This window comes from Emys orbicularis, chromosome 4, assembly GCF_028017835.1.
Source record: "Emys orbicularis isolate rEmyOrb1 chromosome 4, rEmyOrb1.hap1, whole genome shotgun sequence".
Lineage (NCBI taxonomy): Eukaryota > Metazoa > Chordata > Testudines > Emydidae > Emys > Emys orbicularis.
In genome coordinates this window covers 111,310,172-111,335,096 of record NC_088686.1, presented here as the reverse complement: position 1 = coordinate 111,335,096, position 24,925 = coordinate 111,310,172, and the positions used below count along the sequence as shown (strand labels likewise).

Below are 24,925 nucleotides of genomic sequence, written 5' to 3'. Positions count from 1 at the left end.
CAAAGTGCTCTGGAGAAATTAAAAGCAGTGGAAAGGGTAAAACAGACATTAGCGTGAAATAATGCTGGTTTCCAAGGATTAAAAAAGTGGTACTGTTGAAATCTTTACTTTGCCATACATCACAGACTGGATCTGCTTCTTAGATTGTGTAGTTTTGAATACAAGCCCCATATATCAAATATAATCCAGCCATCACTCAGAGACGACTAATGTCTGCTGAAGTCTTCCACAATACCATAAACTTGTATAACTGCCCAGGCTAGGAGCTTCACACGCTCTCAAAGGTTCACCCATATATAGGGGCCCAAGTTTGCAGTCCTCCACATAACATTATACAGAGGTGCATATGTCCAGTTCAATTTTTAAAGACAAAAAATGGGATAATGCTCGTTCCATAATAAATATTTTAAAATGTTATTTGCCTAGTGATTTGAATTACTAGATCAAATTGTCTCACCAACTGTAGTCAACGGAAGCTGTACCATCAAGCTTTTTAAGATTATGCAATTCTGTTCCTTTTATTGATTCTATTCCATTTTCAACACCATTAATACAAGACAGCATAGCATTAGCTAAAGTCAGGATTGTCAGTAAAGTGTTTAATCTTTTGAAGCAGCTTCTACTCAAACTACATGGCTACAAGACATAATCAGTTTTAAATGGATTTTCTCCAGTGAATTACCCAACCTAAAAAGCTAAATGCTTGGACTGAGTTCCATGCCTGAGGTTAAACATTGTATTAGTGGCTCTTTCCAGCACAGATTTAAGCCAATATCAACTATCATATTAGTATGTTTCTATAATTCATGCTTTTTGCCACAAAGGAAAGCCCTCATGCAATTCCTACACATGCAGAAAATCTGCGCCTGTTTTCTTGGAGCATGTGACACTTTCTCCATTAAAAGAGAAGGATGACCCTATATGTGGTTACAAGCTATAAAGGGTGAACGATGAACAAAAATGGGAAATATAATTATTGATCCTGTTTCAGATCACTGAGACACAGGTAATCTTAGAAGTTAGGAGACTTAAAATTTGAAGAAAATAATCCTAGGTTTCTTTAGGACTTATCCTAGCCACAGAGTCCTACAAGAGAGAGCTAGAAGAGATGAAAAGCACTTTCTGAGAACAAAGCACTGAGAAAGTTGTAGTTTTGCAAAGAACAGATATTTCTAAGAGTGAAACTTATTTTGAGAAAAACAAAATTAGCTGAGACACAAGGTGGATGAGGTAATATCTTTTATTGGACCAATTTCCATTGGTGAGTTGTCTCTCTAATACCCTGGGACCAACATGGCCACAACAACACTGTATACAAAATTAGCTGAAACTGTCACTTTAAAAAAAAAAAAAAAATCAGAACACAAAAAGTGAGGACAGACTTGCACAAGTAAGAACTTGAGTTAAGTTAAGAGTTCTACTTATCAAATCTTATATTGTTAGGAGTTCTTTAGTTATAAATATTTACTATATTTGTTCAGTGTTTCGGCAATATGCCTGACCTTACAGTTTCTACCTCCCAATCCCAACCATGAATGAATGTTTAAATTCCCTTGGGACTATAGACTGTGCAGGCACAAACAAAGCTATACTTACTGATATCCATTCAATTTGTTAAATTTCAATGGACAGTTTTGCAAGGTTGATATAAATGGCGTAACAGCTTTAAATCCTTGCATGAGACTTTAGCCACAAGCTATATTTAAGTACCTTGATGCATCTGTCTGTATTCAAATATTTAAAATAAGAGTTTTTTAAATTGCCTTAAAGATACTACCCTTTGCTTATTCTAATTAAGGAAAAACAAGAAGAGAGCGAGGAGAAAGGTAAATAGACCCTTTTCCTCTCCCATGATAATAATCACCTTGTTATGAATGGTAGCCCACAAAGATTCAGTGTACTGAAAAACAGCTGTGAATTATAACCCCTTCACTCCCTCAGAGGGAGCCCTTTGTGACCGCAAACAAACTAACTCAGGCCATCAACCCTTCTTACCCTGCATCACAGCCATCACACAGCAGCAGGCGGTCTTCTCTGTCACTTCTGCCACACACCTCACAAAAGGTTGGGTCATCCTCCCCGCTATCACCATCCTGAGCTTTTGTATTCTCAACAGGAATCTAAACAAGAGAGTTTCACATTTTAAGTAGAAGCTTCTATTCTTTTTATCCACCCTGTTACATCAGCAACAATAGTAGTTCACTGCTACAGTGACCGCCTGTTCTACCCTAACAGAACCTCCATTTTATTAAAAGTATCTAGAACATGATCATTTATGAGGTAAGTGCTACAACTTCCATCATCCATCTTCCTTATTTGTAGTAGGTTTGACTGGATATCATCAGCAATAGAAAATTGCCATTTAAATCAATAAGTTAGGTCAAAACTCTGAATAAGACGGAGATGAGAAAGGCCCAAGAGGTGTATAACTAAGAAAGTTTCAGATTTAGATGCTTCTGACTTCCTTGACATTAGTGGGATGCCACAAAGAAACACCCCTGGTAGTTATGAAAGTAGCACTATGAGTTGATTATTTCAAATTAACTTCACAGAAACAGATATGATTAAAATAAATAGGAAACATGGTAGTAACACAGTAGAAATACATAAACTATCTTATGATAAGATGCCACCAGATCCCCAGAATTCTAAGAGAGGTTGTGTCTTCAAGACGGTCAGTATGCTGATTAACATGTTAAAGAAAAATGGACAATGCTAACTCAACAAGACCACAGATTATTAGAAGTTATCAATACATTGAAGCTCTGGTGCTAGGAATTGAGATTCCAATATCTGATCCGTCATCTCCTTTTGCACATCTATTTACCAGTACAAAACAGTGCTAATGAGAAGATGCCTTATCTCTCCACATACATTTAACCAGGGTTTATTCCTATTTATATTACAGCAACATGCACACAGTTCTAGGCACTTTCTACTTAGACAAAGATGGTCTCTGCCCAGAAGAGTTTACAATCTAATTCCTATTTTGAAAAATAGGTAGTTATGAAAGTTACACATACTATATTCCCATTCCTTCTGACTTAAATAAGGCACCACACTTTGTGATGTACCATGAGTAGTATAGATATAGATAGATTTTAAAAAGCTAAAAACAAACTTTCCTGAAAAAGTGATCAAATTAGGATAGAGGTAATCCGTATAATAACTGAATATTAAATAAATTGTATGAGAGAAACAAATCTCTGGATAAGTATTTTCTGGTTACATTGACTTTAGTTTTTTGAAGGTTAGTCGACGGCCTACCTTTTTTAAGATTTCACCACCGAATCGCACCCGAATGCAAATATATTTAAAGAGGATTCGATCCACTGGACAGGAATTGGCATTCTAGAAGGAAAAAAAAACAAAATTTAGTACCTGTCCCATCAGCCAGGGTCATAAGCAGAGTTCTCAACTCAAATCAGTTTTAAAAGGGCTGTTTTCAATTACCAAGAGTCTGTGGAGCAGAAGCACTTTGTCATCTTGCCATCATTGCTCTCGATTAAATCTCAAGAAATCTCAAGAATCTTAAGAAAATGGATTTGAATATTCCAGCTACTTGATGATTTCCTTACCACAACTCAATAGATCTTTACCAAGATATTACTGCAGGCTGATCAGAAGACAGACAGGTGTGAAAGCTTAACACACTATCTTGGATAAAAGAACAAGAACAGAGAAAAAGGACGTACTTTAGACCACTCCACTATACAGTCCAAGCAGAAGTAATGGGCACAGCTCTCAGGAGTTCCAACAGCCTGATTCCTAAAGGTGTTGAGGCAGATGGGGCAGTTTTCAGCATCATCATCAGAAGAAATGTCCCCTCCATTTGTCTGTAGCGTTGTTTTCAGAGAAACGGTTGTTTCCCCAACAGCAGATTCCATTTCTTCCTCTTCAGCATAGTCATCATCTTCCTCCTCATCTTCAGAATCTTGAGAATCAGAAAAAAAATAGCTTTAATGTACTGCAGGGTTGCAGCGTGGGAAAATACTAAACCAGAAAGAATCCTGATCGAGGGGATGCTTTTGGGAGGGAAGGATAAGCACAATCCTTTTATCACAAGCTACATTGATTTTTCTCCCTCTTTTTCCCCTCCACTTTATTAAACACTAGATATTCCTTTAAAAAAAAAAAAAAAAAAAAAAAGGATGCTCTTTAAGTCTCTTGGTAATCAGAGTTGTGATTAGTCGTGCAGAAGATTAAAAGGAGAGACAGCAAAATAAGAAGTATGTCTCTGGTGGTGGTGAAATAGTATAAATCAGGTTGGTGCCATTTCTGCATAATTTTCAAAACAAGTATTCATTCACTTTTTCATAGGAGCTGTAAAGGGTATAGAGCACAGCCAGATATTCCCAATCATTCCAGAATAGGGGCAAGATTTTTCTGAAGCGACTAGTGATTTTGGGTGTCCCACCAGAGACATTAAAGTCTCGTTAAAGTGCAGAGCCACTCACCCTCCCAAAAAAAAAAAAAAAAAAAAAAAAAATCAAGCCTATTAAGGTGTCTTTGGTGGTGCACCCAAAATTTGAGATCCAAAAATCACTAATCACTCACTAACTAGTATTAATTCTCATTCTAGGCAAATACCACGGCATTTCTCCATTCACAATTTTTAGAGAAAGGCTTAGTGTCCAACAAACACATAACTCATCTTCCGAAAGGTTCCTAATGCAGTTATCAGGTAACACCAAAACACTGTGTAATACTTTCCTCACAAAACAGGAATAGCATGTATTGTATTGTATAGTTCAGAGTCAAGGCTCAAGAATGACTATTTTAGAAGACTGATTAATATATTTTTGCCACGCAGTGCTCAAATCAAATCTGTGCTCAATCAATCTAATCAGAGTGACTTGGAAAACACTGGTCCACTCCCAGCAACCTGCAAGATGTGCTGAAGAAATAATTAAAATCCTAAAATATTTGTTTCTGCCAGTTGAACCTCAGTTTCAGTAGAGTATTAGTCTACATAAGCAGACAATAATCACATAATAATTGTGAAATTCTATTAATTTCTCTCTGCTTCAGTTTTTTGTTTGCAGTTTTTTTTTAAGTGAACATTGTCAAGGTCAAACACCTTGAAAAACCTGAAAAGTCACAGCACTTTGTTCCCAAGGGTTATGCTCACAATTTTAGCTTTGTAACCTCATACTTATGAAAAACACTTGATTTTTGTAATAAGCTGTAGTATGCATTACTGGCAATCTTACAGCATTTTAATATGCAACCTAGGGCACAAGTACACCTCTAATACTTTGTTATAGTGCCATTTGGGCAAGCAGGTATTATTGCAATATACAAGATTCTGGTTCTTTAGCGAACCCAGGAAATACTGTTTTTGTCAATTTTAACATATTGCTTGGGCACAAGATTGGCCTAGCAGCAGCAGAAAACTGAGTACATTCCACAACAGCTGCAATCTTTTAATTTTTTTAAAAACCACATGGCATTGTTCCTTTTATTTTTATTTTTTTTAATGATTATTTAGATTGTGGTTGAACCCAAAACATATTATGCACTTCCTAGACACAAAGGAAGAGAATCTCTGCCCTAGAGAATACAAGCTATAAGGAGACAGACAGGTGGGGAAAAGGTATATAACATACAACCAAAGAGATTAGGATGATGCTGAAACTAATTAAATATGTGCATTACAAGTGTTGCATTTCTTTAACGAATTTCCCTAAAAAGCACTTAGCACAGACTCAGCACTTTCAGGACTTCAGTTAGATTAGTTTGAGCACAGTCCATTTCACCATTACTTTCAGAGTGACAGACAAAAATATAACCAGTCACGTAATACCTGTATAGGTAGCTGAGTAATAAATGCAAAACCAACAGACATACACCCCATTTTACCATTGCCTGTAAAAGAAACTGAAATTACAAAATCCTACTTTAGTTTGAGTGTACAATTTCCACTGCTAGACTCTGAGAGACTCCTCTGCACCACTTATCACCAAAAATTGTTAGATTATTTTCCTTGGTTAAGTTAGCGGTGTGCTTTTGTTTGTTTGCTGTTTATAAGCATGGGGTCTTCACCCTCCATAACATCATTTTGCCAACAAGGAAGTTACATTTGAATAGAAATTAAAAATGAATTGGGGAAAAAACACAACACTTTTGAATAATTAGCAGGTGCTAATACTACAGTATTACTAACATACTATGGTGATAAGTGTCATAGAATATTTAATAAATAAAAAACATCCATTTATATGGCATGTGTAAGAGTGTCTCAAGTCCATTTCTTACCAAGATGCAGTTGAAGGAAGGGAAACAGTCACTAAATTCTACTTTATTATCTTAAATATGAGCATTTTAGCCAAACACAAGAGCCGAAAATGCTTAGACTCCTCTTTTAAAGAATCATGAAAATAGTTATAAACATCGGATTTACATTTTGTTGCTACTTTTTGGAAGGAAAACTATAACCCCAGTTTCTCTCTTCCAGCCATCAAAAACATTTGAAGCAAACAAACATACACAAGCACGTTTAACAGACTCACCCTCTAAATCTTCATCTTCACCTTCTTCCTCATCCTCCTCACCCCCATCTTCATCAGTGCCATCTTCTTCCTCACTTCCTGTATCGTCTTCTGAATCCCCACTATTTCCATCATTGCTTTCTTTTAAAATGACAAAAAGGAAAACACTAATTGCATCTACTTTGCACATGACCCTTCAATAAGCATATACTGCAAATAAAAAGTATGTGGGATAGCCAAGCACGTATCAGAAATCCTGCTGCGGGCAAATCCATATAGAAGCTGAAACAACAGATTTCCAAGGTGCTTTTTGCAGCACTTTTTTGAGTACCATTTATTATCAAGCTGTGATGGCACTGTTCAGCGTTTAATTGGCTAGTAGTGTAAAGAAGCCAACAGCAGGAGGCACAGAACCTATGAGATGGCACAAAGATTTAAGTCTTTTCTCCCTCATAACAGATATTTATCTATAAATACTACTTATTTGGATAGGCAAACACTGTTTAAAACCTAAAACAGGAAGTATACAAGTACAGAGAGTGGTTTGAGATACCTGCTTCGCTTAGGAGCACTAAATTTGATCTTTTGCCTTTGCCTAGTGCAGCATTCTTGTTTATCAGTTCGTCCTGACTGTCATCATCCATTGCAGGGCATTGGGAATCAGCTCCCTGAAAAAAAGAAGATTCAAGTAAAACACAAATGCCAAAAAGTTTGACAGCTCACTGTTTGAATAAGCATAATATTTTTTTTGCTCAGCACACAATGAGAAACAGTGAATCGAGAGAGGTATATACATTGTAGAGGATGTTTGATAAAACTGAAAGTGGCCACGCCCACTAGACTCAAGGATACAAAATGTAATTAGAAACTTTGTTTTCCAATTCATTTCACAGATGATCCCCAGAGAACCATATTTTGTCAAGTAAAGTTTTAGAATGTTGTGATGAGCTAAATAGATGCAGCTTTTTCTCAAGTTTGGTTTACACTTACAATTCAAAATTTCTTCGTTTGGACCAGTGAGAACAAAAACAGTGAAAAGAGAGTATCCCATGTTATATCCAAGAGCCACATCTGTAAAGGATTTTTTGCTTCCTTGGTTGTTAAAAGTTCAGAGTGGCAAGAAGTCAATTTGCGAATGTCAAGGACACTGAGTGGACCACTTATAGAGGAAGTTACAGATATCAGTCTACAGCTCACTGTATCCTTTGAAGGGAACCCAATCCTTGTACACGAGTACATAAATTCCAATTCTCAGCAGCATTCAAGGACTAACTGAAAAGAATCTAGTAAAGTACCAAAGCACAATCTCAATATTTGTTCCAAGTCAAAAAACCAGGCAAAAGAACATTGTGTTTCAGACAGTCTAAATAAGTCTTTTCCTTGCACAGCTCCATAATGAGGTGTAACAAACAAACCAAAACAAAAAACACAGATCCCATGACCAATCTTTCAAAGAAACAAGGAGACATGGTTTAGTGCACATTAATGTAACTAAAATTAATTGTTGTGGGTCAGTAGAGGCTGGTAATAAACTGACAAACGCTGAGTGATGTGCCAGGATCCAAATCCATAATTTATGACAATCAAGCCATTGCTTTTACTCCACATGCTACTAATACAAACTAAGAAACAAAGATTACTGTGCAATTAAATATGTTAATCTCTGGCTTGCTTACAGAAATCTTGTTTAAAAAGGCATGTGTTATGTCAGGATTCCTAGAGGCTCTCTTCAGAAAAGGGATATAGACATTCTCTTATGAATGTGATAATGAGGTTCTAATTAGTTGCCTCATTCTCCCTCCCTCCCACCTTCACACTGCATATAATAGATCTAAAATAAGCTCTGAAACATCATAGCACTGTATGTTTTATGCAAATGCTCATGATGTGCCCTGAATTACACATCTTCACTCAGTCATTTCCTTTTGAAGCCATAACCCTGCACTAAATTAACTGCCTTAAAAATGCAGGTTTCACTAACTCATAAGACTAAACTGTAAAAGCACTCTTTAATGTTAAGTGAAAAAAGCAAAAACTGTATCCTTAGTCAAAAGGACCATTGACTTCAATGGGAATCTATCCTGGGTACAGGGTTAAGCTTCTAGCTGACTCAGGGTAGGTCTATACTTACCTCCGGGTCCGGCGGTAAGCAATCGATCTTCTGGGATCGATTTATCGCGTCTTGTCTAGATGCGATAAATCGATCCCGGAAGTGCTCGCCGTCGACACCGGTACTCCAGCTCAGCGAGAGGAGTACGCGGCATCGACGGGAGAGCCTGCCTGCCGCGTCTGGACCTGCGGTAAGTTCGAACTAAGGTACTTCGACTTCAGCTACGTTATTAACGTAGCTGAAGTTGCGTACCTTAGTTCGAAGTGGGGGGTTAGTGTGGACCAGGCCTTAGTAACAGGAGTGATTAAAAAACATTTACATTTGATGAAGACTGAATCACTTTCAGCTAAACTCAATCACAATGTGATGTAACTGAAAGGATAAGCAGCACCTTAAATCTGCTAGTTTCCATTATCAGTTTTTCAAGTTTCAGCAGTGCATATTTATGTATTTAAAATGAGTCAACTCCATTATATAAAATATAATTAAATGCTACACTAGTTGCATTAACTATACAACCATAATATTGTGGTAAAGTTGGAAAATTCCAAAGCTAAGTTTCCTAGAGCAACTTTAGTCAGGCTACATTGCTGAGGTGGTTACGTTTTTTAGAAATTCTTGTTAAATTTATAGAGTACAACTTGGTATTTAGTTAATATTTCTATTATTGTTACATGTTGTTGAGATGAGTTCCTGTCTGTATCCTGTAAAACTTGCCCATACCGGTATTGCCCTGGCCTCTTCTTTTGTCATTCAGTGTTGCACGCATTCTAAAGCAATATGCATTTCCTCACCTTTTGGGGGCAAAGCCAGACTTTGAGGCACCTGCTCCCCTACTTGGTGTAAACTTTGCTTGTGCCAATCAGAAACGAACACAAACAGGTTTTGGGTCCCGTCCCCTATGACACTTCTATGATGTCATAGTTGGTACTTTATGGGCTGCCTGCCATGTGCAGGCAGGGAGAGGAGAAAGAAAAACGAATCCTGTGTATCCTGTGTACACCCGTAACCGAGCCTGATCACCTCGAAGCCTCTCTCTCAGCTCACGTGTTTCAAACAGAGTTTCTACGTTTGCCGGTCGTTATGCGTTGGTTTGTATTTGTAAGTATCAGTTATTACTAATTGCTGCATCTTTGTTTATAAATATTGTTAGTAGATATTTTAGTCATTGTGTGTTTTAAGTTTCATTAACTCTATTAGCTAATCAAACGCTGCTCCCTTACCCCTTGTAATTATCCCCAATAAAACTTTAAATTAATTTTAGTTGTGTGTGTGTGTGTGTCTGCAGTTTGCATCGTAACCCATACTCTCCTTGCATCCCTTACCAATATAGTCTATTGCCACGTGCAGCCTGGTAAATAACAGGCCTGCATTTTCTTTCGCCCCTGCGTGCCCGTGGCAATCCACATGGCGTCACGAACAGGATGCAAGGGAGTTGGGCCATGCCCGTGGCACGCTGCAGACCGCGCAGATGATGAAACTGAACAGTTCCAACATTTGCAGTTTCACCTTTTTACTAGCCAAAATTCGACTGATCCAAAAATAGAATGGATCTGTTCCCTTGGCTCGGGTAAAACTCTAAAAGGCTATACTGTACCATTAACCCTGGCAGATATGGGATGGCTCCTTCGGTGCCACCCGAGCTTTAGATGTCAGCCAGCTGATTGTTCCCTACAGCCTCAGTGCACGGAGACTGTGGAGAACCTCGGTGCTGCAGATCCCTCTCAGCTTTGGAGAGAGTGTAGCCGCATTGTTAGAAAATCCGGAGGTACCGTTTCCAAATTGATTCCCCCACCTCGGGTAATACCTGCTGATCCGGCACACAAATTATTATGCCAGATGATAAAAGAATTAGATTTAATTAAGAAAACCAAAAAATTGCGACCCGATGAATATAAATCTGAGGATGTTTCTACCGTCCTGTTTAGCATGATATGCAAGGCCCTCAATCTGTGCTCTGTCCTCCACGGGGGCACAATGTTTGCAGCTAAACAGGCAGCCCCTGGCTCTCCTAAAGATGATAATGTGGAGAAGACAGAAAAGGTAGAGCCCATCACTACCTCCCCCTCCCCAAGTCCCTCTCAGAAAATTTTGCCACCCCCATATGAAGCTCCTAAAACTCCTCTGTATCCAGCTCTGCCAACAGCCCCAGAATTTACTGAATCTGAAACTGTAGCAGAAGCTTTGCCTATTGCGATAACTAAAACTAAAATAGATGCACAAACAGGCAACACCACGCGGGTTACTGAACTGCGAACACGTACTAAGGCCGAACTTAAAGAGTTTTTAAAGGAAACGCAACGAAAAGCCGATGAGGCACCTATGGTTTGGGTCGGGCGGCTAGCCTTAGAACACGGAGCAGAATTGGTGGACCGTGAGGAGGCTGGCATCTTAGCCAAAACGGCCAATTGGGCACGAGGCTTCCCGGGTCATGCTTTATTAAATAATCGCATTTGGCCACTTACCACCCCGGCAGCTGCCATTTTAGCAATGCAAGGCAGTTTTAAAGGATTGTATATCCCCCGGGAGCCTTAGTTACTCCACACGATTTAATATGGGCAATCGCAGGAGCTTCCATAGCCCTGTGGGATCCACTACAAAACCCACTTAATTTAACTGTTCAACAGCAATTGGTGGCCACACCCTTTATACATGTTACTGATCCCACCCAAATTCCTGTCTCAGCAGAGGCAGTTGATTTAGCATTAGAAGCTGCCCCTGGAGCTGACACCGGTGCCATGCTAAACTTGCATGCGGCTGTTCGCAGATCCATCTTAACGTTATTTGAAGTAGTTAGTAAAATTAAGTTGTCACTGCCACCCCCACCTGTTGTCCTCCCAGTTGATTCGCCACCAAAAGACCCTCCAAAGAGTCAGTTTAATCCCCAAAAATATCCTGAGCGAACTAAAGCTGAACGGGCACGATTTGGCTTCCTTCTTAACAAAGGAATCCCCAAAGAAGCCCTGCGTAAAATGTCAGACCAAGAGCAGCAAAATATAGCTGAACAGCTAGGCTGGAAAAATTGGGAGGACTATGTTAGGTCAAAAAACGAATAGGGGCCAGATGTTGCCCGGCCCAAATTAAAGATCCCACAGATGAACGCCCATATGCCACCCTGTTAGTTAACGGTGACACCCCCACCTCCTTTTTATTAGACACTGGAACTCAAGTTAGCATTATTCAGCCCAACGTTCCCCACTGTCCTACTGGCTCCTTTATGTTTGTTCAAGGCCTCAATGCAGTACAAGAAAAACCCGTGGTTTGGGTTAAAATTGTCCACGAAAAATACGTAAGAAAAATAAAAGCCTTGTTAGGATCAAAAAATCTGCTAGGTGTCTCAGATATTAAAAAATTTAAACTGCATAATCAAATTCTGCAAGCCCTCCCTATAACCGTAGGCGATCATTCCCCCTATACCCCCGAAGTAGTTAACTCCCAGCCATGGAAATTTTCCCCTATCCCCACAAAATCCGAAGGGCTTCCCCTTATTGAGGCTTTGCTCACTCAGCTTCTAGAAGAGAAAAAGATAGAAAGGGTTACTGCATCCACCTTTCTGTCCGCGGGTTGGGGTATTCCCAAGCCCGGCGATCCCTCTAAATATCGCCTTGTCATTGATTATAGACAAGCTAACAGCCGTGTAAAGCCTATCGCATTTTCCAGCTCTGTCACCATTCCAGAAATACAGCGGCAACTAAGCGATGCAAGTAACACTGGTCAATTTCTCTCCAAACCATATCATGTCCACGAAGAATGGGGACACTTACCACCCACAAAATTGTACGGCCTGTTATCTGGCTTTTCTAACCAAAAGCCTGACGTTAGCCGCAGTCAGTGCGAGCTCATTGTTCAGTCCTGCTTGCAGTGTGTGCAGGTAAAAACTATGAATCGTCCCCGATATGAGCGTTCTGCATACGCTGCAGAACACTTTGCCCCAGGTAGTACGTGGCAAATTGACTTAATAGGACCCCTGCCAGGTGCTCGTCGTTTTCCAAAAGCCTTAGTTACTGTCGATCTGGGGTCTCGGCAAACTTTTTGTGTCCCTCTTACTAAAACCAATGCTGCTTCTGTCGCTGTGGCTCTTAAGCAAACAGCAGCTGCCTGGGGCACTCCCACTGAAGTCCAAGCAGATGGTGGGCCACCCTTTACCAGCAAAAGCATTGAACAGCTCATTTTTGGATGGGGGGCTTTCCTTCACATCCATACTAAATATCATCCTCAAAGCAATGGTGTGGTGGAGCGAAAAATCGCAGTCCTTAAGACTAAGCTGCGAACAGCAAACCCCAACCCTGATTTTAAAAACTGGAGCTCATTTTTACCCCAGGTACTTATCGCACTCAACAAAAGTTACTCTCGCTGGCCTCACATTTCACCTACACCTAAGCCGCCTTGGTCCCCCGTGTTTAACACCGGCCAACTGGTTTGGCTTACAAAACCCCAAGCCTCTGGCCATCGAGAACCTATAAAAGCCACCATTCTCCGGGCCGGCAAGTACCCTAACACCTACTTAGTGGCTACAAGTACCCCCGGTGACAAGCTAGTTCATCATAACTGGCTCAGCAAATGTAGTTCTTAATAAACAAACTAATGCCCCTGAGCAGGGCTTGTATTATTCTGTTTTACAGGTTATGCTGCTCTCCCTCACAACATCTTTGCCCACGGAGCCCTTAGGAGAAGGTGGACTACAAACCTGGTTCGCCGCCTACTGGGTGCAGGAGGTCAGCGGAAACCAGTCCCTGTCAGCGCTGAGTCCAGAAGATTGTCTTGTTTGCTCCACTCAGTTCTCACCTAAATATCCATTACCCTTTCAATTTGTACCAATAGTTTATAATTTTTCTTCATTTAATATTTCTAGTGTGAATTGTTCTTCCCCCTATGTGCAGTGGGCTGCTTCTAGTGTTTGGAATAATTGTTCTTCACAATTTAATTCTTATGTGTTTCCAGTTCTTAATGCTTCAGGTCGAAGTGATCATAGCTTTCCTTTAATTGAGAGTATTAGAGTTCCAGCATCTCATTGTTGGGTTTTTGTTGGTAATAGTTTAACCCCAGCCCCTACTTGGGTTGGTACTTATTCTAATTGTTCTATGTGGAGTTTCTCTTATGCTAATACCTCCCTAACTAAACCCACTCTTAATTTTACCTATCCCCCTCCCATTAATTGTTCTTATCGTCTTAATTATAATATTTTTTTTGAAACCTTCTATACCTCCATAACACATACGTATCTGTTTCATGCCCAGCATATGCATCATGCTGAGGCTGCATGTATCAATCGTGCATCCAGCTTTTATTCTGTAACCAATAAGGTCTACAATTTTTGAGAAGTCGTCTGCTTCAGAGATAAAATGTGCTATTTATTATGTATTTTGATGTGCTGAATTCAAATATGACAATTGAAACAACTGATTGGCTACTGTTTCTAAGATATTTAAGTTTTTACATTTTATGTCTATGTATATTGTGTAGATAGTAGAGTTTTAATCATAAATTGTAAACCTAGGTCTTTTCATGTGTTTATGGTTGCTTTACATGATAATATTTCACCTGTCCTGTTTATGTAACACTTTAAAAATCAGCAAAAGGGTTATATAAATAAAATTTATTATGAAACAAAAGGCAAAAAACTATTATGTACATAGTTTAGTCCTATTCAGTGTCTACTCGGCGCTTCTTGGCTTGTCTCTTGTATTCATTAAATGGAGCATCTCTTGTCACTGTCCAGCAATAGTCTGCAAGCATTGATGGGCTCCATTTGCCCTGATAGCGTTTCTCCATTGTTGCAATGTCCTGATGAAATCGCTCGCCGTGCTCGTCGCTCACTGCTCTGCAGTTCGGTGGAAAAAAATCTAGATGAGAGTGCAAAAAATGTATCTTTAGTGACATGTTGCAACCAAGGCTTTTGTATGCCTTGAGGAGGTTTTCCACCAACAACCTGTAGTTGTCTGCCTTGTTGTTTCCGAGAAAATTTATTGCCACTAACAGGAAGGCTTTCCATGCCGTCTTTTCCTTGCCACGCAGTGCATGGTCAAATGCATCATCTGGAAGAAGTTCACGAATCTGAGGACCAACAAAGACACCTTCCTTTATCTTAGCTTCACTTAACCTTGGAAATTTTCCACGGAGGTACTTGAAAGCTGCTTGTGTTTTGTCAATGGCCTTGACAAAGTTCTTCATCAGACCCAGCTTGATGTGTAAGGGTGGTAACAAAATCTTCCTTGATTCAACAAGTGGTGGATGCTGAACACTTTTCCTCCCAGGCTCCAATGACTGTCGGAGTGGCCAATCTTTCTTGATGTAGTGGGAATCTCTTGCACGACTATCCCATACGCAGAGAAAACAGCAGTACTTTGTGTATCCAGTCTGCAGACCGAGCAAGAGAACAACAACCTTCAAATCGCCACAAAGCTGCCACTGATGTTGGTCATAGTTTATGCACCTCAAAAGTTGTTTCATGTTGTCATAGGTTTCCTTCATATGGACTGCATGACCAACTGGAATTGATGGCAAAACATTGCCATTATGCAGTAAAACAGCTTTAAGACTCGTCTTCGATGAATCAATGAACAGTCTCCACTCATCTGGATCGTGAACGATGTTGAGGGCTGCCATCACACCATCAATGTTGTTGCAGGGGGACAAGATCCTTTTGACGGTCACGGAACACGGAAACCCTAACATCACCTGCCAGGAGATTCCACTGCTGTAGTCTGGAGCCCAACAACTCTGCCTTACTCTTGGGTAGTTCCAAATCCCTGACAAGGTCATTCAGTTCACCTTGTGTTATGAGGTGTGGTTCAGAGGAGGAGGATGGGAGAAAATGTGGGTCCTGTGACATTGATGGTTCAGGACCAGAAGTTTCATCCTCTTCCTCTTCCTCGTCTGACTCAAGTGAGAATGATTCTGGTGCATCAGGAACCGGCAGTCCTTCTCCGTGGGGTACTGGGCGTATAGCTGATGGAATGTTTGGATAATGCACAGTCTACTTTTTCTTCTTTGACACACCTTTCCCAACTGGAGGCACCATGCAGAAGTAACAATTGCTGGTATGATCTGTTGGCTCTCTCCAAATCATTGGCACTGCAAAAGGCATAGATTTCCTTTTCCTGTTCAACCACTGGCCAAGATTTGTTGCACAAGTGTTGCAGCATATGTGTGGGGCCCACCTCTTGTCCTGATCTCCAATTTTGCAGCCAAAATAAAGGTGATAGGCTTTCTTAACCATAGTGGTTATACTGCGCTTTTGTGATGCAAAAGTCACTTCACCACAAACATAGCAGAAGTTATCTGCACTGTTCACACAAGTACGAGGCATTTCTGCTCACTTTGGCTAAACAGAAATGTGTCCCTTTGCAAAATCAAACACTGACAAATAAGAGAGCACGCCACTGTATGATTTCTAGAGCTGATATAGGGCAATTTGTTCAGCAGAGTGATGTAAGCTTCATTATGATTGCATCATCCATGACTTCTAGGAATAACATGATGCAATTCATATCATGTATGACGCAATACCAGCTTCAGATTGCATCATTCATTGTTTTGCCTAAAAAGCAAGTACTGTCCAAACCCAGTCATAGATTTATTCATAGATCCAGTCAAAGATGTATTTTAGTCATTTCTGGTTTAAATTGAGATCCCTTCCCTTTATAACTCACTTATCCTCCGCCATTCCCAAGTCAAGGATCGTATATACTGACCCAATAGCATATCTTGAAAACTAGAGCCAATCAACAATTTTAAGCATCATTTTCGTTCTCAGTGACCCAGAATTAGTAAAGTTTGACTACATTTATTTCAGAAGCATTTTGGCTGTAGAGCAATGGGTGAAGCCATACCACAGTTTCTTCCTTAAGACCCGGTCATTTTTGGATTTGCGGTAATGTTGCATTTGCTGTGCTTCCTCCCAATCCCCGGGGTATATGCACCATTGGCACCCTGTATCTACAGGGCGGAGGTATTTATACCTTGCCATCTAGCCACCGACACCATCGTAGTACCCACTCCTTTTGGACTCGTTTGCAAACAGCAGCTTCCTCCCTCGCCTCCTCTATTGTTAGTTTTAACCCTGTTGGTTATATGATGTTACGTGATCAAGTGCTGTTTCAATCCCTTGCTATTGAAATGCTTGCTAATACTACGGGCAAGGGCCTCTCCTTAATTAATCAGCAGTTAAACTCCCTTGTTCAGTATAGTATTCAAAATAGATTAATGATTCAATATTTGTTACAATCTTCCTCATTTTGTACTAAATTTGCTGAAGTATATCCCGACTTTGCTGATAAATGCTGCGTTTCTTTGCCTTCTATTTCTCCTAATTTGTCCTCAATTGTTAAAGACCTGCAAACGTTGAGCTCTACTGTCCGAGAGTCATGAGAGTCCTTCCAGTTTTGCTCATGGCTCGATTGGCTTGGCCTTGCGCCCTACAAATCCTATTTCCAATCCCTGTTTGTGTCCCTTCTAGTTGGGCTCGCTCTTCTCTGTCTCGGATGTGCCTTCATTAAAGCCTGCATTCGCAAGTTTGTTGCCTCGGCCTACATCGCTTCCACCCCCGAAGCGCATCCCCTCGTAGGTGGGGATGAGGAGTCGGACTCGGAAGTTTAGGTTTTCGGCCTAACTATTTCGGCCAGGGCAAGGGGGCATGTTGAGATGAGTTCCTGTCTGCATCCTGTAAAACTTGCCCATACCGGTATTGGACTGGCCTCTTCTTTTGTCATTCAGTGTTGCACGCATTCTAAAGCAATATGCATTTCCTCCTTTTGGGGGCGAAGCCAGACTTTGAGGCACCTGCTCCCCTACTTGGCGTAAACGTTGCTTGTGCCAATCAGAAACGAACACAAACAGGTTTTGGGTCCCGCGTCCCCTATGACACTTCTATGATGTCATAGTTGGTACTTTATGGGCTGCCTGCCATGTGCAGGCAGGGAGAGGAGAAAGAAAAACGAATCCTGTGTATCCTGTGTACACCCGTAACCGAGCCTGATCACCTCGAAGCCTCTCTCTCAGCTCACGTGTTTCAAACAGAGTTTCTATGTTTGCCGGTCGTTATGCGTTGGTTTGTATTTGTAAGTATCAGTTATTACTAATTGCTGCATCTTTGTTTATAAATATTGTTAGTAGATATTTTAGTCATTGTGTGTTTTAAGTTTCATTAACTCTATTAGCTAATCAAACGCTGCTCCCTTACCCCTTGTAATTATCCCCAATAAAACTTTAAATTGATTAATTTTAGTTGTGTGTGTGTCTGCAGTTTGCATCGTGACCCATACTCTCCTTGCATCCCTTACCAATATAGTCTATTGCCACGTGCAGCCTGGTAAATAACAGGCCTGCATTTTCTTTCGCCCCTGCGTGCCCGTGGCAATCCACACATGTGTCATCACAAAATACACAGGACGTGCAATGTGACCAAGTTCACATCACTGTAAGAACCTTAATATTTGTACTTCCTGACCTTTTATTTTAATTTTCCATCTTAATGTTGCACCAACATAGACTGGGTGTATTTTCCTCTTTATCTGTTGACTGTTATCATCCACATTCACCCTTTTACACAATTTCCAAACTATGCGAGGTCCAAAATTTTAAAGAAAAAGTGAAAGTTACGGAATCCATAGCTAAAATTCAGCTTTATCATGAAGTTCACCTTCTCTCCTTTCCCCACTCTCTTTACAGCATGAGCTTCCATCTTTTCATTATACTAATTGAATCTATTTCCCCAAGTTAAAGTATCCTCACACCTTTGTCTCAACTGTCCGAAATGGGCCATCTTGATTATCACTTCAAAAGTTTTTCTCCCCTGCTGATAATAGCTTCTCTTAATTAATTAGCCTCTTACAGTTGGTATGGGTACTTCCACCTTTTCATGTTCTCTGTATGTATAATATCTTCTTACTGTATGTTCCATTCTATGCATCCGAAGAAGTGGGCTGTAGCCCACAAAAGCTTATGCTCAAATAAATTTGTTAGTCTCTAAGGTGCCACAAGTACTCCTGTTCTTTTTGCATCTTTTCTCTGTCCCACGGCTTACAAATGAACTTGAATATCCCCATGAAGCTTATTACAATATATATATCAGACAAGAAGTGAACTGGAAGAGTAAGAATCAGACATTTAGTGATAGTTCTAAGAAATGGTCAAGTAGATGTCTTCATGATTTCAAATGTACATGTATTCATTCATTCTGTTGCTTTGGAATGACATAGCCACTAGTACTATCTAATTTGTATAATATTTTTGCTCTTCTTCTCCAATGAAAGGTATCCATGAAGTACAAATGCAGCACAAATTAGCCACTGTTACTCCAAAAACCTAGCTGATATAACTGATGACAGTTATGACCAAGGCCCCATTCTGCATTTGCCACATACAGTACTCAGAACACTCAATTAAGTTAATGGGAAGTTTGCATTCATAAAGAACACAGAATCAAGCCCCAAAAAAGAAAACTTCACATAGGCGTTTGCTCCATGAGAAATTTGGGATAGAGAAGGGGGAAGACACAGCCTTTGCAAATAGAAGGTGACAAACTGAAGCTAAAATAGATTCTAGTTTCTAAAGAAAGCAAACAACGGAGTTCACAAAAAACAAAATCATACTCGACAGTTGCCCTTTAAAAGAAAAACTGATGACGACTCAATGCATTTAAGAAGCAGTATATTCTCAATGGCTCAGGCCCATTGTTTCTGGAATTCAATCCCACTGAGCCTGAGCCTAGCCACTTTTAGAGCAAGATGATCTTTTTTTAAGTCACCAGATCTGGAGTATATCATTTGTGCATTTACATATGTTAGCCTTTCACAACTGGAGATGTGGGTGCAAATTTGGTTTGGGCCACCAGTGAAGACTAATTCAACATTGTCCAGACCCTCAAAATTAAATATGCTGTCAGAAATAATAGTCTCTTTTCTGGAAAGCAGCAGTACTGGAATACCACACTCGCAGGTTATGACGGAGAGGCACTAGCAGACTTTGTGGAGTAAGGCAGAAGCTGGGGAAGCTTAGTCAGAGCCCTCAGCATCCATCCACCACCACACCAAACCCAAAGAGACCTTCACAGCCTCCTGATATTCACCTAACTCTAAAACTTGCACTCTGAATGTTGTTTTCTGCTTCGGTGTGTCTTGCCACTAGGTGTTGGTCCACTTGCATCCTGTCCACCTCCTCAGTTACTCAATCTCACTACACCTGTTCATTGTGCCTTATCATTCTCCCCTTCTCCCACTATGAATTCCCTCCCTCTTTACATATTCCCATCATACTCTCCCAACCCCTTCCCACCACTCTTCCCCCTTACCTTCAATCCCAACAAATGTCTCATCCAAAAAATTAAAGCTAAGAGAGGGAAGGGTGTTACTATTTACTTCAAATTCATAAAAAATGTTGTGCATATAGTTTACGCACCATTCACAGAACTTGAATACACATCTTATGTACAGCAATTTAAGATAAGCCCTGGAAATAATCTCACACACACCCCAAAAAAACATTAAAATATCTGTAAAAAAAATAAAAAAAGATGAGCTCTGCAACATCTTAATAAAACATTTATATATAACACAATAAGTAAATGCCAGTTGCCCAGATCACTGCTTGTACGTTGATCCTTTCCCTCACTCTTCTACTGTCTTCATCTTTATAAACTGTGAACTCAGAGCAGAGACTGTCTTCTGTGGGTGTGTGTGCACAGCACAGTGAGAGGTCGACCATAATATACATAATAACCCCATACTTTACTGTGAAAGTTATTTATTAGTCTCAATATGGAAACAGAGTTTTAAATCATTTACATTTAATTATCAAATAGTTAAAAAGCGATTTTCAAATTTGTACTTGCAAGAGGTTCTCTGAAGGAACAAAAAATTAAATGCTGAATTAACATGTTTTTGGGGGAAAGGGGTACAATAGGTAATTAAAAAAAAATTACCCAAGACCCTGACATTTTTTATAAATCAACATTTTAATCCAACAGCACTGTCATCTTCTTATGTTGGGTACTTTGAGTAGTCTTTAGGTGTACCATTCATTTAAAAAAATGAAAACAGATTTCTTTTAGTCTACTTGCAGAAGCATTCTGGATTACAGAGACTCTCAAGACAAGAAAGCAGAAGTCAGTTAGATTTTCTCATATCTTTGAGGTTTTCAATTCCATTATTTTGATCACTTGTTTTGTTTTGTTGACAGTAATTGGAAAGATATACACCAGAGAACACCTACAACTAAACTTAAATCTCCTAAAGACTCAGCATGTAACTTCCAGACTTCACTAACCAGGAAATGTCTATTTTATTTGGGTTTCATACTACTGAAATTGTGCAGTTCCCACTTAATGTCGGACATCAGAAAATCACTGGATGTGATTCAGGTTTCAGAAGCTGCAGTAACTAAAACACACATAAAAGTTATAAAGATCAAACCTCATGAGGTTGAGAAAAAGGCTAGAGATACACAGGTTGACAACCACCATGATATCCTGAATGTAAAGCAACAAGAAGTTAAATTGACTCAAAAAAAGAATAGTCTTAGACACACTAGATAAGTTTTGGGTTAGCAATAACGCAATAATTCCTCTACAGTTTACTGCTATACATTTCACATACATTATATGTAATGTTGGAATTTGCAACAAAACTTTAGAACCAGCACAATAAGTCTAAATCTTTATTCCAGGCAGCCTACATATTAGGAATTAGAACCACCCAATCAAAGCCTTTACTATATTTTAAATAACTGTAAGGAATGATGCAGAACAACATAATCAACTTCCTAGAGTCCCAGAACCCATAACTGCAAAAAATGTGACACCTCTTCCCGCAAAATGAGGAATCTGAGACTATTTCAGATCTCTCCATAAACATCTGACTTAGGTTTTAATATCTGGCCTAAAGAGGCTTCCAGTGACAGAAAGAACAGGAGTACTTGTGGCACCTTAGAGACTAACAAATTTATTTGAGCATAAGCTTTCGTGGGCTACATCCCACTTCTTCGCCATCTGACAAGCTTTCAGCATGAGAAAAGGCAATCAGTGCATGTATCACAAGACTTGAATCTTGACTAAAGATTGCAGTCTTAGGCTAGGTCTACACTGCAGCGGGGGTCCGACCTAAGATACGCAACTTCAGCTACGTGAATACCGTAGCTGAAGTTGCGTATTTTAGGTCGGCTTACCTAGCGGTGAGGACGCGGGAAAGTCGACCGCTGCCGCCTCCTGCCGAGGTGGATTTCCGGAGTCGACGGCAGAGCGATCAGGGATCGATTTTACCGCGTCTTCACTAGACGCGGTAAGTCGATCCCCGAAAAACCGATTGCTACCCGCCGGATCGGCGGGTAGTGAAGACAAAGCCTCAGTATTGTTTAGAGTGAGATCTCTAAGGGCTCCCATTCTTCTGATGAGTATTAGATGCTCTAATAAATAGGCCAAAGCAGCTAAATCAGAGTAGTAATAATAAACGGATCTCAAACTATTACAGGAACTCAAAGAGCCAGAAAGCCACAGTTAAACTTAACTTGCATGGGGTTAGATAGCATGGGGGGCAGGAGTGAAGGTCTGCAACTTCCTAATTAACCACTCCCTGGCCTACAGTGGCTTTCACTAGATAACCCACTGACACTTCTGAGGTGAAAGACCAGCATGTTACAGCCCTGGCTGAGTGTCCCCTTGTGAGCCATCATCAGGCTGCTGTACTGGACGCAATCCTTTGATCCCATGTGCTTTTAAACATACTGGGTCCTCCAGACAGCTGTCTCTCTTAGGGTACGTCTACACCCAGCCGCTAGTTCGGCGGCTGGGGATCGAAGTTCCGAGTTCGATTTATCGCGTCTGGTCTGGACGCGATAAATCGAACCAGGAAGTGCTCGCCGTCGACTGCGGTACTCCAGCTCAACGAGAGGAGTACCGCGGAGTCGACGGGGAGCCTGCCTGCCGCGTGTGGACCGCGTCTGAACCGCGGTAAGTTCGAAGTAAGGTATGTCGAATTCAGCTACGTTATTCACGTAGCTGAATTTGCATACCTTACTTCGACTTGGGGGGCAAGTGTAGACTAAGCCTTAGTCTGGCCCTTTCAGGCCCACCGCCAGGATACAGACTCCATCCCTTCTTGGATGTGGGCCCCACAGTCCAGCTGCCTTGAGCCGCAGAACCAGTGCTAGCCCCTCAAATCTGCCCAGTATCTTATGCATGCCTAGGGTGACCAGACGTCCCGATTTTATCGGGACTGTCCTGATATTTACTTCATTGTCCCGCGTCCCGACCGACGTTCTGTCGGGACGCGAATTGTCCAGTTATTTTGCCTCCACAGGCGAAGCCCGGAGGGGGCTTGCGCCCCCCGCCCCGACTCCGCCCCCTTCTTCCCCCATTGGATCCCTCCCCAAATCCCCACCCTGGGAGGAGGAGGCAGAGGCTTTGGCCTCGGCGCCGGGGAAGGGGTGGGGGATGCTGGCTGCGGCTCTGCCGCCCGTGCCCCAGCCAAGCAGTCCCGTGCCCTGCCAGGCGCTTTGCAAAGGGCGACAGAGTCGGGCTCCGTGGGCGGCTGGGTGCCGGATTGCTGGTCCCCTTACCCAGCCCGTGTTTGTGAAGCCAGCTCCGCGGCAGCCAGCCCTGAGCGCCTCCCTTCCTGCTGCCCCGGGGGCACTGCGCCGCGTGGTTGTTTGGCTGCTGCCGCAGCTTTGCTGCTCGGGCAGGCAAGGGGGTGTAGTTGGCGCCGGGTGCCAGGCGCACACACGCCTCTGCCTGACACGCAGCGAGGGAGAGGCGGAGGAGGGGGAATGTGGGGTGCTCAGGGGAGGGGGCGGAGACTTTGGGGAAGGGGCGGAACTGGGCGGGGGGAAGGGGGTGGAGTTGGGCCGGGGCCAGGGGCGGAGTTGGGCCGGGGCCAGGGCCAGGGCCCCGGGCCCGTGGAATGTCCTCTTTTTGCAGTATTGAAATATGGTAACCCTAGTTAAAGATAAAGATCATGAAAATTGACTGTATCTTTGTATTCGCCTGGTTATCACTACAGCAAAAATTTGGTATTTTGTGTCTCATTTTTTAAGTAAAGTTTAGTTAATTTAAAAAAAATAAGTTTAGTTAAGTTTTAGTTTCTTTAGTTTGATGAATAAAAATAACGTCCTTTATGATTGAGTATTCAAAAACTGTTCGCCTTTTAAAAAAAAAATTCCCTGGGTGCACACCCTAATGAAATGTGCTGCGCACGCCTATGGTCTTTTACATCCAGTTTTTATTGCTAAATTATAAAATTGTACTTCAGAGGACATTTGAAACACTGAGATCAAGCCACACAGTGCCCATATCAATGAAGTAAGCAGTTTGTGATGGTCCATACTTTGTGACACATTACTAATGTGAACATTCTCTGCCTAAGGGCTCGATGCTGCATTTACTGCAAGAAGATAGCTTTTTTTTTTTAATAATCCTTTAAAAGGTTTAGTAAGAGACACCCAGAACTTACAGCTCTGAGCTTTTAAAACCCGAACCCATCTTGCTGGGTGGGTCTGGCAGCAACCAGACCGCCAGGCTTTGATTTGACAGAACTGCATTCCTGCCCCTATGTCACACTGGGAAAACGGCCCCTGCCACACATAAGTTTAGTAGAAAAACAGTGTTACTGAAATGTAACCTCCAGCACCTCAGTCATGGTCTCAAAGGCCTGTTACTACCGCTTATATAAGCGGAGCTGGCGAGAGCTGGGACGCCGCCACCCTGAGCTAGCGAGACAGCGGGGCATATGGTGCGGAGCTGCCTGGTGGTGGAGTCGCCTGCCCGCGCGGAGGCCAGCTGGTGGGTGCGGGGAAGCGATGTTGTCTGTAACCAAGTAAAACGAGTGGCCAGGACAAGCCCCGCAGCAAACACACGCCGAACTCCCAACTAATCCCCGCCCGCCGCCAGGCGCCGGAGCCGGAAGCGCGGCTAGCAGACTCCCCCGCCCGAGTCTCCCTGGCGGACTCCCCCGCCCCCCGCGCGCGACACCCTCCCCCTCGCGCAAGATTCTTAGGGCGGGCAGCCCACCCGCGGAGCTCGGGGGGGGGGGCTCCGCTCCCGGCCTCAGCGACTCACCCCCGGAGAAAACCCAGCGCCGCCGTCGGGGCCTCACTCAGCGAACGCGCCGCCGCTGCGCTGCCCAGCTGACAAGGAACCGGGAGAAGTGGGCGGGGGGGGAGAGACTAGGCCGGGACACTGGGGGGGGGCGCAACGCCGCTGGGATTCCCACCCGGAACCAGGCTCGCAGCACTTCCGGGTCACGCAGCGAGCTCCGCTCCCCCAAAGGAAGGGGACACAAGCTGCTGGGTCGAACCATTGAGTCTACGACGGGAGTGCAAAGTAGCGGATCGAACC

General features: G+C 41.9%; 1 protein-coding gene across 1 annotated transcript in view; it reads right to left on the bottom strand.

Moving 5' to 3' along the window:
• PHRF1 (PHD and ring finger domains 1) overlaps nt 1-24,702 on the bottom strand; it is a 51,152-nt gene extending 26,450 nt beyond the window's left edge. The window contains exons 1-6 of the mRNA XM_065403184.1: nt 24,647-24,702; nt 7,045-7,159; nt 6,513-6,632; nt 3,696-3,934; nt 3,268-3,351; nt 1,996-2,120 (exon numbers count right to left, since the gene is read on the bottom strand). Of these exons, the coding sequence (XP_065259256.1) occupies nt 1,996-2,120; nt 3,268-3,351; nt 3,696-3,934; nt 6,513-6,632; nt 7,045-7,135 (659 nt within the window). The 5' untranslated portion in view covers nt 7,136-7,159; nt 24,647-24,702. The remainder of the gene's footprint in view (nt 1-1,995; nt 2,121-3,267; nt 3,352-3,695; nt 3,935-6,512; nt 6,633-7,044; nt 7,160-24,646) is intronic.
• Between the last annotated feature and the right edge of the window lie 223 nt (nt 24,703-24,925).